General features: G+C 46.3%; 1 protein-coding gene across 6 annotated transcripts in view; it reads left to right on the top strand.

The window, feature by feature from the left end:
* Nucleotides 1-8,159: 8,159 nt before the first annotated feature.
* Nucleotides 8,160-15,007, top strand: part of LOC125438370 (ATP-binding cassette sub-family C member 5-like) — a 33,037-nt gene continuing 26,189 nt past the window's right edge. For all 6 annotated transcript variants that reach the window (XR_007245338.1, XR_007245339.1, XR_007245340.1 and 3 more), the window contains exons 1-2: nucleotides 8,160-8,297; nucleotides 14,708-14,890. Coding sequence is in view for 3 of the 6 variants with exons in the window: in XM_048506796.1 (XP_048362753.1) it covers nucleotides 14,762-14,890 (129 nt within the window). In the remaining 3 variants the exon portion in view is untranslated. The remainder of the gene's footprint in view (nucleotides 8,298-14,707; nucleotides 14,891-15,007) is intronic.

Below are 15,007 nucleotides of genomic sequence, written 5' to 3' on the forward strand. Positions count from 1 at the left end.
CAACGATTTGTTTTGCATCCAACACCTGTGACTTGTGGAGCGTGCGGAATCCACGTTGTCTATTTCTTTGCCTTTACACTGTGTCGGAAAGAAACTCGCTGCTATTTCAGCGACTGACTTTTCACCCAGTGAAGTCCTAAGACAGCAGAGAAGGTCACCTTTCTTTCATTATTCGGGCTACATAGCCTGGCTTATCTAAAGCACACATATCCTTGCTCCTCTGTCACATTCAGAGAGTTAACATCAATAAAGGTGGGGAAGTGGAGTAAAGGTACCTGACGCTAAGAAGGACAAACCTTCTCTAGAGTTTTGATGCCCAGTGAGGCTGAACAAAGACAACTTTGGGCCTCTTGAAAAGTAAGTGGAAAGAAGTTCCAGGGACCAGCAATTAACCTGGTCCTCTTTGGAGGGGACCCTGAGAAAAATTTTGTACTATTTGCTTTATTTGTATACAGGTAAAGAAGAAGAAGAGTTTGGATTTATATCTCCCTTTTCGCCTGTAAGGAGACTCAAAGGGGCTGACAAATTCCTTTTCTCTTCCTCTCCCCGCAACAAGACACCTTGTGAGGTAGGTGGGGCTGAGAGAGTTCAGAGAGAACTGTGACTGGCCCAGGTTCACCCAGCAAGAAAGTAGGAGCGGGGAAACAAATCCAATTCACCTGATAAGAGTCTGACACTCATGTGGAGGAGTGGGGAATCAAACCTGGTTCTCCAGATTAGAGTTTACCTGCTCTTAACCATTACACCTCTGGACATTACATCTCTGGACTGAAGGCACAGGGTTGGTTCTTCAGAATACTATATCTGCTACTCTAGGGTTGCCAAGAGTTTACCTGCTCTTAACCATTACACCTCTGGACATTACATCTCTGGACTGAAGGCACAGGGTTGGTTCTTCAGAATACTATATCTGCTACTCTAGGGTTGCCAAGCTCCAGGTAGTGTCTGGAGCTCTCCTGGAATTACAACTGATTTCTGGACTACAGAGATCAGTTCCCTTGGAGAAGATGGCTGCTTTGTGGGTTGGACTCTATGGCATTATTCGCTGTTGATGTCCTTTGCCTCCCAAAATCCCACCTTCCCCGGTGTCACCTCTCAAACCACTCCAGGGATTGTATTGTCGAATGCTTTCACGGCTGGATTCAACTGGTTCTGGTGGGTTTTCCGGGCTGCGTGGCCGTGGTCTGGTGGATCTTGTTCCTAACGTTTCACCTGCATCTGTGGCTGGCATCTTCAGAGGTGATACACCTCTGAAGATGCCAGCCACAGATGCAGGCGAAACATCAGGAACAAGATCCACCAGACCACGGCCACACAGCCCGGAAAAACCACCAGAACCACTCCAGATATTTCGCCACCCAGATCTTCCAACCCTAGCTGCCTCGTGTCAGGTTGCAGAGAAAGATCCTCAGATACCAAGATGGTACAGCCACTAATTCTGCTGGCTCTCTTGCCTCTCTCTAGCGGATGCCGCATGGGCCAAAAACAGCGGTATGAAAACTTTAAAACCACTTTCACACTGTTTTCACAGTGCTGTTTTTTGCCCATGCGGAATCTTCTTCTGTGTCCCAGCATCAATAGTGGCTTTCTTTTCACCTGTCCGCCCCCCCTGCCCTCCCCCCAGTTCACCTCTTTTAAGTCATGACAGGTCTCTGCATAAAACCATTTCCCAAACCCTTTCTTCCAAGCTACTTGCCTAATTTGTAAATAAATAGGCACTAATTTCTTGATTTCCCCACCTTTCCCTCGTTGGATGCTTTTCAAGTTTCTTCCCTCATTGCAAAAGAAAAAGAACGCTCCGCTCCGAATAAAGTCCTTCTAAACCGCAATAAATTCCTACCAAACTGGTTTATAGTTATGCATACAAAGCTCTGAGTGGAACATCCAGCAACCATTACAGGACTGTAGAATGAGTCACATCCTAGCCAGCCACCACAGTCCCAACAATTCAGTGTCTGGCATGACTCTTAAGAACATAAGAACAAGCCAGCTGGATCAGACCAGAGTCCATCTAGTCCAGCACTCTGCTACTTGCAGTGGCCCACCAGGTGCCTTTGGGAGCTCTTCCACATTCTGCAAAGGGTAGGCCGTTTCTGCACGGCCCATATACGATGGCCTGGGGGCGGCAAAAACGTCGCCCCCAGGCCGCCATTCGCACAGGTGCCACTGCTGCAACGCAGCAGCGGCGACCTGACTCCGCTACCCTCCCCCCAGGGCGGCGTCAGGCCGCCCTAAACAACAACCCTTTAAAGGGTTGTTGTTGGGGAGGAAGCGTCTTCCCGGCGGCGCGGTGCGAACCGCGCCGCCGGGAAGACGCTGTCTCCCTTCCCCGTCCAACTTACGTCGTCCCCGGTCGTCGCCTGCTGGGCGTCGCAGCCCCGCCCACGCTGTCCTCCGACCTCCAGGGGTCGGAGGGCAGCGTGGGCGGGGCTTCGACGCCCAGCAGGCGACGACCGGGGACAACGTGAGTTGGACGGGGAAGGGGGGAGAGGCGGCTCCATGTGGAGCCGCCGGCCGTCTGGCGGCCTCTGCTTGGCCCATTCATGCGAACGGGCTTCCGCCCCCACGCCGCCAGAACTCTTGCCGGTGTGGGGGCACATCCTGGCCGTGCAGAAACGGCCAAAGAAAAGGTTTGCTTGTCTGGGCAAAGTCAGAAAGGTCCTGATGATCTTCAAGATGCTGTTCCCTCCCAAACCTCAGTTGCACAGGAAGGCAGTAAGTTCCACTTTTGGTTAGGTCTGTTACCCCAGGGTTTGACCAACCATACAGACTCATAGGGCTGGCTAGATCGTAAAGATTTGAAGGTGGAACCTGTTGGAATTTCCAGCCTTGCTTGCATGCAGCAGCAGCACAAGCAGCAGGGGATTCTGGGAAGCTGCACGAACATTCTAAAGCTGACAGTTAAAATCCGTTGGTAGTGTTCTGTTGTTCCCTGACTGACTGAGAGAAAAGAGGTTTCTCTGCAAAACCAATGCTATGTCAAAGTGCTCTGACTAAAAAAATACTGTAAAAGCTTACTAGTGTTACGCTGCCCCGGTAACATTAAGTGATTTCTAGGAGTGATTTCAAGTGATTTCAGCTCGTGACAGCAAGGCAAGGAGGAAAGGTGGCGGAGACCTGAGATTCTTCGAAAGCAGGGAGGTTCTTTATTAACAAGTGATTTCTTGGCACAGCTCAGCAAAAGGACCACGCACATGGCTGTGCATCAGCCCCCTTTATACATTTCCCCAGTAACACAGAAAAGGGGGTGTAGGACAGTCCCACCCCCATAGTGCAAAAACCAGGAAGGGAACGGTCTCTTTCCATCTAATACAGAGAAAATATCCTAGAACACCAAAGGGTGAAAACAATTCTTTTGCAAATGCTGATGAGATCAAATCCCAGAGGAAAAGGTTGCACCTTCTTGCCTGAGGTGGTTCTTTGGGAGTGTTAGACAAAGACAAGTTTAAATGATCCAAAGAATTCTTGGATCCTGAACGTAAGAATGTGAACAGTCCAATGAGCTTCTGGATCTTGAGAGTAAAACTTCAAACAGTCCAATAGCAAAACAGGGTGACATCTTCCAACAGTCAGTCCACACCCTGAGTCCATCCTTTGTAAGTCAAAAGGCCCATGAAAACCTAACCATTACAACTAACAAGCCTCAAAATTAATTAACCTGATTTAATTTATGCATTTTATATCAGGTTGCCAACCTTCACGTGTCACCTGGAGATCTCCAGCCATTACAACTGATCTCCAGATTGCAGATATCAGTTCGCCTGGAGGAAATGACTGCTTTGGAGGGTGAGCTTTATGGTATCATACCCGGCTGAAACCCCTCCTCTCCCGGACCCCGTCCACTCTAGGCTCCACCCGCACAATCTCCAGAGAGTTCGCAACACGGAGCTGGCGACCCTGATCTCATCAGGAGCAGCAGTGGCGTAGGAGGTTGAGAGCTCGTGTATCTAATCTGGAGGAACCGGGTTTGATTCCCTGCTCTGCCGCCTGAGCTGTGGAGGCTTATCTGGGGAATTCAGATTAGCCTGTGCACTCCCACACACGCCAGCTGGGTGACCTTGAGCTAGTCACAGCTTCTCGGAGCTCTCTCAGCCCCAATTACCTCACAGGGTGTTTGTTGTGGCGGGGGGGGGCGGGGGGACAGGAGATTGTCAGCCCCTTTGAGTCTCCTGCAGGAGAGAAAGGGGGGATATACGTTCAAACTCTCTTCTCTCTCTCATAACCACTGTTTTATTTATAGTGTAAGATGCCTTCAGAGCCACAAGGTAGAAAGGCAGATGGTTAATTGTTTTAAATAAATAAACTGCATGAGAAAATAATCACTCCCCAAAACAATTTGTCCCCATTATGTAATGTTTTGAGCGAAGAGGGCAGCCAAGCGATAAGAATTCCAGTTCAGAAGGTATAAGCTCAGCCCGTGCACAAATCGCAAGCCAGGCATACCTCTGCTTAAAGTTCCTTTTAGCTTCTTCTGTGGGGACAGATTCTTTGTGGTTTCGTTCTGAGGCAGCGTTGTGCAACCCTGTGTTCAAACCTGTTTTCGAGCCTTTGCCAAGGATTTGGTAAGGCAGATAAGTGGTGTGGGAATGCGGCCTTGGAGGTGTGGGAACAACACCTCAGCTGGTTTGTGCCATAGATGCTGAAGCTCGATTTTCAAATCGTGGTATCGAGTGACCTTCTCGTGTTTGTTTTCAATGACCCTGCTGTCACCGGGGATTGCTATGTTGATGATGCTCACTTTCTTGTCCTCGATCACGGTGATGTCTGGTGTATTGTGTTTCAACACTTTGTCCGTTTGGATTTGAAAGTCCCACAGGATCTTGACCTTCTCATTTTCCATTACTTTCTCTGGACAATGTTCCCTGGACCAGTTCTTAGCTGTTCTTATGTTGTAATTCTTTTATAAATTCCAGTGGATCATCTTGGCCACTGAATTATGCCTCTGTTTGCAGTCAGTCTGGGCAATCTTTTTGCAGCAGCTGAGGACATGATCGACAGTTTCATCAGCTTCTTTGCACAATCTGCATTTTGCATCATCCGAGGATTTGCTCTGAGTTGTAGTAAAAAGCCACGATGGCACGATTTTCTTGCGCACTATACTTCTTTCTTTTGGATGGTTGGTCCACTTGTAGCCCACTTGTTAACGCATGCCCAGGGTTCACTAAATATAAAACTACTAAATATCAAAAACACGTATGTATTTATTACAAATTAAAATTATCTATACTTGCATAGGCCCATAATAGCCTAATTGACAGACAGAAACCTTTATTGGCATTATAAATTACCATATTACAATATTAAAAACAAAACAAAAAGGGGCCGTTTATCTATTAACTGAACCCATTAAAATACATTAAAAATATGCATCAGATATCTACATACAGACCCTGTATACAGAAACAAAGAGAGCTAAATTAACCACGACTATTTTATGGAGAGTAATTACGCTTAGTCAGGTAATGCTTCCGAAAGTTCGCAACATTTTCACATATAAGATCACAAGAACCATTGAGTAGGAAGTTCATAACAGATGATGACATGTCAATATTTAACATCTCTATCAAAGGATGAATATACAAGGAGTGTGGTAGATCATATATAGAACACTCTAAAAGATCCTCTGAAGATGCCAGCCACAGATGCAGGCGAAACGTCAGGAGAGAATGCTGCTAGAACACGGCCATACAGCCCGGAAACCACACAGCACCCCAGTGATTCCGGCCGTGAAAGCCTTCGACAATACTCTAAAAGTACATGTTGGACAGTTTCAACAGCCATTTTACACTGGCATAGCCTATTCTCATAGGGGATATTATTGTATCTGCCAAATGTCATAGCATTAGGCAAGGCATTGAAACGAGCTAATGAGTATGCTCTGCGTTGTTTGGGATCGCTCAAGATATACAAATAGTTGGCACAAAAATAGTTGGCACAATAATCTGACCTGTCAATTCCCAAGGAGAGCAACTTTCCCCCCTCCCCTAATAGCCTAATCTTATACATGCAATATCACAATCAATTACAATATACCAAAGGGTCCAACAGGACACTTTTTTGATCCTTAAAAACAGAAGCGTTTCGGCCAACTGGCCTTCCTCAGTGGTCGAAAGTAAAGCAGTAATACTGAGTTCAGCTACCAGGCTACAAATTGCAGTGATAAAACTTATTGGTGACTGAGACCAACAGTTGAAGAGTTGTCTAAATTGGCACCCAGATCTTCCACACTAAGTCATGTCCTCTTAAAGAGTATAATACAGTGTGCCTATCGTGCCCATTTCTGCTTGGGCAAAATCTTATCATGCCTTAGTCATAGGAAATTCTTCTAGCGAATGGGAAGACCCTTTGCCCCGAGATATAGATTCTGTGGGATGTGGCAGCTCGGTAAACAGAGAGTATAATACTTCATGAACAGATGTATATATAAGGTTGAGGTACTGAGGAAGGTAATGAAAAGTACGTTTAAGTACGAAGTTTAAGTACGAAGTTTAAGTAGTTTAAGTACGAGTTTAAGTACGAAGCGTTCCTGCCGATATTAACCTTTCTACTTCTGAATGGATTATTAATTACTACCATGAACTATAGTGGAGCTTTTCGGACTATTGGACTTTTGATATCGTGAAGACTACATTGGATACATTCAGAACTGTATGACTTGGAATTGGATTCCTCAATACATTGATAGGTAGTTTTGTCTCTTTAATGAAATCAAATGTGCTTCATGAAATGTATATAGGTTTATGCCAGTGACCAAAATAAGATATTGAGCCTGAATTGTGACGTGTTTATTGTGATACATATATTTAGTCGTTGCATTTCCTGTTTAAATAAAGACCCTTTGCCCACCGGAAGTTGGGACTTGCCAGCTGGCAGCGGCTGATCCGCGAAGACACAAAAAAGCATGTCTTTGTTATAAAGAAACCAGATGAATTATGTACACAGGAGCGGGAATCGAATCTAGCAAGCCAGATCAGCTTCGGTTCCTCTTTTTTCTGAGACAATACAACTTTTCATAACCCGAAACAAACATCACAAGTCGAAACGGGTGACCCCATTGAGCATAGCAAAGGGACATTTATGGTTGGTAATGAAGAAAAATTGTTGCCAGTGCATTGTTCGGAGCAAAGGTTAGGTTCACCAATTTGGTCGCCCCTCGATCTGTGTGCCTTGTCACCTTCAAAGGAGAACATATCAGCTTCCTTTCTCACGTGCTTTCTTTTGAACCCAGGTCGGCCTGTCCCAGTTACTGTTTGCTTGTGCCTGAAAGAAGAAGAAGAGTTTGGATTTATATCCCCCCTTTCTCTCCTGCAGGAGACTCAAAGGGGCTGACAATCTCCTTGCCCTTCCCCCCTCACAACAAACACCCTGTGAGGTAGGTGGGGCTGAGAGAGCTCCGAGAAGCTGTGACTAGCCCAAGGTCACCCAGCTGGCGTGTGTGGGAGTGTACAGGCTAATCTGAATTCCCCAGATAAGCCTCCACAGCTCAGGCGGCAGAGCTGGGAATCAAACCCGGTTCCTCCAGATTAGATACATGAGCTCTTAACCTCCTACGCCACAGCTTATTTTGCAGACTTCCCATATTAGCATAACTATTCTTTGATATGGAATTCTGGTGCACTCAGTAGAATTGATTTTACTGAAAGCAGTAAGCAATCCATGGATTAATTTGGCATTAACTAACATAGGTTGTGTGTGTCCTTACGGGCTAAAATGTGGGGGCTCCTTGTTCACCAATCTGGAGCAAACGAATTAGGTATCGCTTCTTTGTCCTGCAGCAGCACACCTTGAAGGCCTTGCCTTATTCATCGTGCTCCCCCCTCCTCGTTTTCATCCCATTTATTTAGAATTTAGAGACCTTTGTTAGGCATATAATCCCATTTATTTCCCCCCAAACACGAGTCCAGGTTGGGAGTTCACGTGTCCGTCCGTTCCCACATGCCCCTCCTCGTGCAGAGCGAGCGGGGAGGGGGGGCACCTGGGCGAACGTTCCAGGCCCGGCGGGCGCTGCGGCAGCTGGCACGGGCGGTGGAGAAGGCGGGGCGTCGGGAAACGAGCCGGCCGGGCCGCGGTGGCTTCTGGGAGGCGTAGTCGGGCTCCTGAGGCGGCGGCGGGCTTCTGGCGGGCGGGAGGGACTACAACTCCCGTCGTCCCCGGCGAGAGGAGGCGGGGCCGAGGGAAGCCCGCGCACGCGCGTTTGTCGCTTCGGCGACCGACGAGCCGATTTAAGGTCCTGGGGCTCAAGCCGTTTTTCTTTGGCTCCGGGGCCGCTGAGGGTTCGCTCGCCGTCGCTGTGCCAGGTGGGTGCGGGGGGCGTCCTGAGGGCCTAGTGGGGGCGGCGGCGGCGGCGGGCTTCTGTGTGAGGAGAATGGCTTCCCCAGGAAGAGGGGCGAGAAAGGACCGGGGGGGGGGTCCTGTTTTTTTGGAGTGGGGGTCGTATGGGGGGGGTCGTGAGCGCAAGGCATTCTGGTTGGGAAAGGGATAGTGAGGGGGTGGGGGGGGGTCCTGGGTCTGTTAATATGCGAGGTGGGGGCATCCTGTTGACTTCATCTCAGCCTGTGTAACCCGCCTGGAGTCTCAATGACAAAGACGGACTATAAATAGATGCCAGATAAATTGGGGGCGGGGAGGGGGGAGAAATAGGTAGGATACTGGACATGCCTTCCCGGAGAGCCTATGCAGTTTTTCCAACCTTAAAAAAAATTGTATTATCCAGTTTTATGTTTGTATCTTCGATTCAACCTATTTATATTTGCATATTTGACTAAATCTATTTATATTTGCATATTTGACTAAACGTATTTATCTTTGTAACTTTATTTTTTACATTTGGTCATTGCACGTATGCAGTGTTGTGTTTCTTGTGACTATTATTTATTTGGTTTGCGTCCGAAGTTGGCCCGTCATGGGTTTCCCTTGGTCTAATAATGGAAGCCCTTTTTATCTTCAACCGCCAGTGGGTGTCAAGTTGGGCTCTTGTCTGTCACCTGCTGTCCTAGTCATTTGTCTAGAAATTCTGGGCTTTGAACCTGGCAACCTCTGCAAGTAAAATGGATATGATTGGGGGAATGTGGATATGGCTGGGGGGCTCTCTCATACACTTTTAACCTCTCAAAGCTCCCTTCCCTTTTCAGTTAGCAGAGATCTTTGGAGGAGACCTACTTACAGATGACTGCTACACCTGGAATCTATTCAGGAGTATTTAACTGGCAGTGAAATACTGCAAATGGGCAGAGAATTATAAGAGTTTTAAGAGTCTAAAAAGGGTGCATGGGGGAGAGAGAAAGGCGAGGGTCCCCAGGCTTGGAAGAAAAAAATACCCCATCCCTTCAGAACAGCCTTAATGGAATGTTATTTGCTAGGTAATGTTGTTTATCTCCATGCTGTAAAAAGCTTCATCTTCTAATTTCTACATATTAAAATGGTGCCAAAGGGCCCTTTACTCCAGTCCCGTTGGCAGCTCTGAGGTTTCGAAACTACTATCCAGCAGGAGAGCTGAAAAGGAAAACGTAGAGATTTCCATCTTCCTCCCAGCGTTTTAATAAAGGTTTTGTGGTTTTCAGTGTTTTTCCCCCACGCTCTTAAAATCTACAAGTCTAGCAAAGAACATCTGTTTTATTGCATGGTTTTTCACATCCACGGAGTTAAAGGGTTCCTGATGGATCCAGCAATCCAGCACCCTTTCTAAAGCGGGGAGCGTGTCTCTCTGTTGTGCAATTTTGTATGAATTTATGGAACTTGACATGCGGGATGAGGAGGTCTTCCCGGTCGCTAATTGAAAAGCGGCTTGCAGCTTACAGGAGAGAGTCGCTTGTTGCTGCTGCTTGGCAGTTTTGAAATGGTGGGTTAAGAGGAAGCGTTTCCCAGTGTTTACACATTTCAGTGCTGTTTACGAATCCGCCCCGCAGAGGGTGCTGCGAGATAGAGGGAGGATGCAGAATCATCCTCCAGCCGACACAAAACAGTTGGGTACGGAGGGGGTGTTGGTGTCACATCGACCGGTTGTTGGCAAAACCCCCACCTGGGGTGGGTTACAGTTAAGAAGAGGTGCAGAGCAGCTCCATGGCATCTTAAGAAAATGGCTTTGCCAACTCTCCCCCCCACCTTTGGAAACAGTTAACGTTAAAAGATTGTCTTTGCCCGAGGGTTTTGTCTCTTCGAAATGGGCACAGTTTGCTGGCTGATGCAGTCTGACATTATTCCATTAGATCTGGCCGGCCTCATGATGTTGTAATGTCAGCGTGTCCTCAGAACAGTTCAGTCGTCCTAGAGGTGTTAAATAGAATGTCTTTAGTACAAGGTGATGTCGGGAGATCTTTTAATAACCCCTTTTTTAAAAAAAGAGCATGAGAACAGCTGAAAGAGGCTGGAGGCACGGTAACATGAATGAGTGACCACAGCATCTACGCAGGCACCTTATCAGAGCCGCCCTATTAGCGTTACACCATGTTCCTGATACAGCATGGGGTATGTTTGATGCAAGGTAGCAGTTGTCAGGGCAAATGAGGTCACAGAGGAAAGTCTCTGTATTCTTGTTGTTTGCATGTTTCTCCTAAAATGGCTATGTGTTCTTTGATTTATTGGCCCTTGCCCTTGGTCCCATTATTGTTTGGTTGATTTCCTTTGCACTCCGCATTTTTCCTCAATGGGAACTCAGAGTGGCTTGCCTCAGTCTCCTTTCCTCCATTTTTGTCCTCATAACACACCTGTGAGAGAGACTAGGGTAATCGCGGCTGGCCCAAGGGCACCTGGGGTGCTTCCACGGCAGAGTGGGGGTGAGGTTTTGAAACTGGGTCTCCTACATCCCAGCCTGATGTGCTAACCACTGTACTCCAAAGGCTCTTTGCGACTTGTACTTTTTCATTTTGTATTTTGAACAACAGCTATTCCATGTTAGTGCTGTGCAGCAAAAAAAATAAATAAAACAGCCCTGTAGCACCGCAAAGACTCGCAAAGCTTTGTTCCAGCACAAGCGTTTGCAGATTAGAAACACGGAAACATAGATCTGGAGGGGGCCTCAAGGGTTATTTAGTCCAGCCCTTGCATAACAGTGGAAAAACACAGCTACCTCCCCCCCCCTCCATTGCCCCGGTGACCCCTACTGTGTACCCAGATTGTAGCCCCAGATCTCTGGATATTTTGATTGAATTGTTCTCCATGCTCTGTAGCCAGCCTTGGTTTTGTTAGAGTATTTGGCATTCCTACTGATTCTTTCAGTGAGTCCTTGCTGGAGTAAGATAGCTGCATTTACCTAGTTGTTTTGGTTAATGCAGGTTAATTGGGGGTCACCTTCCTTTTTGCAGATAATGGTGTAGTTTTGCTTATAACGAGAGGAGTAACACTTCTCACGCTCCCCTTTTTTTATCCCTTTACTTTATTCTCCTGCTGCTCTTTTCTCCTTATGGTGTGTTGTTGATGCTGGTTTGCTGTTTGTTACTATGTAAGCTTGTTTGCTTGCGTGTGCATTTTTGTGCACGGTTAGTTTTTTGTCTCCCTCTTTTTGTTGTATATGTTTTGCAGCCTAATTTTTTATAACTAGAATCCCAATAAAGGATAAGTTCTTTTTAAACTCGGTTGCGTTTTTACTCTGGTAAGAACTGGGTGATTTCAGTTCTTCTATCAGATCTTGCTTGTGAAGGGCAGGCTGCAAACGAAGTTGATCAACAAGGAAGCCTTTGTGAAGTGCCTTTGAGAGATGCGCCTGAGAAAGAAATCGTCATTCCTTCCCGCATAATGAGGAGTTCTGAATGAATTGGATATTTTCTGGGTGACCTTGAGCCACTTTGCATGCACCCAGCCTAACCTACCTCACAAGATTGTCGTGACCGTAAAAGGAAGAGTGCGGAATGATATAAGCTGTTTTAGGTTCCCATTTGGGGAAGAAGGTTTGAGTATTGAAATAAGTAAATAAACAAACCTACTCAACAGAATTTGTTGCTCAAAAACTCTAGCTTTATGTTTTGATGTAGGTCCAGAGGAGGGCAACCAAAATGGTAAAAGGTCTGGAATCCAGGCCCTACGACAGTGGTGGCGAACCTATGGCACAGGTGCCAGAGGTGGCACTGAGAGCCCTCTCTGTGAACACGCGCAAACAGAGTTGCGTGGGGGGGCACACATCTAGGCTGGCCTGTGCCGCTGGGCTCGATTTATTAGCATTAAACCTAAGACCAAGTTTTGGGGAAGCAGTATAGGTAACCCTGTTAAGTGCTGTTAAACCCCACTGATTTTCATGCAAAGAACAAAAGCGCAATCCTTTACCTGGGAGTAAGCTCGGTTGCTGGCAATGGGGCTTGCTTCTGAGTAAACCCTCCTACAGTCGTGATTCACCCGTTGGGAGAGTTGCACGGTGGCTTCAAAGCAAAGCCACCGACTACCACCAAGCTTACTCCTGAGTAACGCACGCCTCGAAGCCAACCATTTTTTCTAAACTAAAACCTCAGTATTCAGGTTCAATTGCCGTGTTGGCACTTTGGGATAAATAAGTGGGTTTTGGGTTGCAGTTTGGGCACTCGGTCTCGAAAAGGTTCGCCATCACTGTCCTACAAGAAGAGACTTGGGGAGCTGGGGATGTTTAGTTTGGTGAAGAGAAGGTGACATGATAGCCCTGTTTAGATATTTGAAGGGATGTCATATTGGTGAGGGAGCAAGCTTGTTTTCTTCTGCTCCTGAGACTAGGACCAGGAGTCATGGGTTCAAGGTGAAGGAAAAGAGACTCCACCTGAACATTAGGAAGAACTTCCTGACAGTAAGGACTGTTCGACAGTGGAATGCACTCCCTCGGAGAGTTTGGAGTCTCCTTCTTTGGAGGTTTTTAAAGAGAGCCTGGATGGCCACCTGTCAGGATTTCTTTCATTGTGTGTTCCTACTTAGACTTGATGGACCTTGGGATCTCTTCCAATTCTATGATAGAAGGGGGGGAGTGTTTCTCAGAAGAAGTGACTTCGTGGAGTTTGTTGATGCATACTGAAGATCTTGTTTTCTGAACTTGCTTTTCTTCATAACTTAGGACTTAGAGTATGTTAAGATATGCTAGAATCTTGTTGTGCATTATGGGTTTTGAACATGTTTGGAATGATCAGCACTCAGTTCTAACTTATAAATCAAAATTATGAATTCAATTTAACATTATGCCCTCATACCCTAATAGGAGGTAGGTTCAACCAATTGGGATAAATCCGCATGGCTATGCAGTTGCAAACTTAATGTGGTTGAAAACCTGACTCACCAACTCTTGCACTGCACCAGATTTGATAACATCAGATCTAAATATACCAACTTACATTTTTTCTTCCAATCTGGGCTGCCTGATCTGACTAGGCTATCTCTATTGTTAAACAACTCGGCCCCCGGTCTTTGTGAAGAGATTGCCAATTTCATTGCGGAGATAGTTGAGAGTTCCCAGTAGAACGTATTTGTTGTGCTCCCCGTGGGGCCTTTTATCTATCATGTATTCATGCAATTGTTCCCGATTTATGTAACTCTTTCTGACTATGCCAATAAAGGCTTACCGTATATACTTGTGTATAAGTCGACCCGCATATAAGTCGAGGCACCTAATTTTACCACAAAAAACTGGGAAAACTTATTGACTAGCGTATAAGTCGAGGGTGGGAAATGCAGCAGCTGCTGGTAAATTTCAAAAATAAATATAGATGCCAATAAAATTACATCAATTGAGGCATCAGTAGGTTAAATGTTTTTGAATATTTATTTCAAAGAAAAACAGTAAACTGGCTCTGTAAGTGGAAAAGAGGGTCAACAAGAACAATATGGTATCAACAATAACTTTAAAAGTACAAAAACCTTAGCTCAACCAGCAGCCAAGCTAAAACACAAGAGTTAAAATCCCGCTGTGAGTTCCTCATCATCATCTGTATGTCCAAATGTAATCCAACTTAAATTTTAAGAGGGATATTATCAGAAATGAAAAATCTACTATTAGCTTCCATTGTAAACAATGGGGGATGGGGCATCCCCTTTGGGGGTCAATAACTTTGGATTCCCTGACCCAAACTTCACCAAACCTGGCTGGTATCATAAAGAGACTCTCCTGATGAGAGCAGCCAGGTTTGGTGAAGGTTCAGAGGGTCCAAAGTTATGGACCCTCAAAAGGGTAGCCCCATCTACTTATAGCTCCCATTGAAAACAATGGAGAATGGGGGCACCTCCTTTGGGGGTCCATAACTTTGGACCCCCTGCCCCAAACTTTACCAAACTTGGCTGGTATCATCAGGAGAGTCTTCTGAGGGTACCCTGAAATTTTGGTGCCTGTAGCATAAAAAAATGCGCCCCTTGCTGGCCGTCAAAGTAAAAACACACAAAAATTTGTAATGACCTGCTTATAAGTCGAGGGGAGCTTTTTCAGCATTAAAAATGTGCTGAAAAATTCGACTTATACATGAGTATATTCGGTATGTATGTATGATTCAAAGCATTGCTTGAAAATTGTATGGCTGCGTTTAAGAATGTGTCTATTTGTTTTCTTCTTTTTTACTAGTGTGGCAATGAGAAGGCAGAGCACTGTTGCAAGTGGGACAGCCCTGGTTTGCTAACTTTCTTCACCTGGGGATCATTTGCAGCCGCCTCACGTGCAATGGCCTCTGCTTCAAGTAACCCAACCACATGTTGCAATCAGATTGCGAGGCTGTTGCTCGAGCTCGCCGTCAACTTTCCCTCCTGATAAAACTTTTGTGTTGCTTCTCTTTCCCAGAGTTCTCCGAGTGGCAAGTGCATCGATTAACCCTGGCGTTTACGGCAGGAGAAGATGAAAGATATCGATCTAGGAAAAGAGTATGTTATACCCAGTCCTGGGTATAGAAATGTGAGTGGGAGGAGCAGCCCGGAGCAACCCGGTGAACAAGATGGGCTGAAGTGCTGGCAAGAACAACGTAAGGTCAGGAGCTCTGCTTCCCCCCCCCCCTTCCCCCCCTGCCTTCCCCCTCAAAATCCTGTTTCAGGTCCTTACGGCAGCTTACTGGATTATGTAATACAGTCGCTTTCGTTTTGTTGT

This window comes from Sphaerodactylus townsendi, linkage group LG08 (assembly GCF_021028975.2).
Source record: "Sphaerodactylus townsendi isolate TG3544 linkage group LG08, MPM_Stown_v2.3, whole genome shotgun sequence".
Lineage (NCBI taxonomy): Eukaryota > Metazoa > Chordata > Lepidosauria > Squamata > Sphaerodactylidae > Sphaerodactylus > Sphaerodactylus townsendi.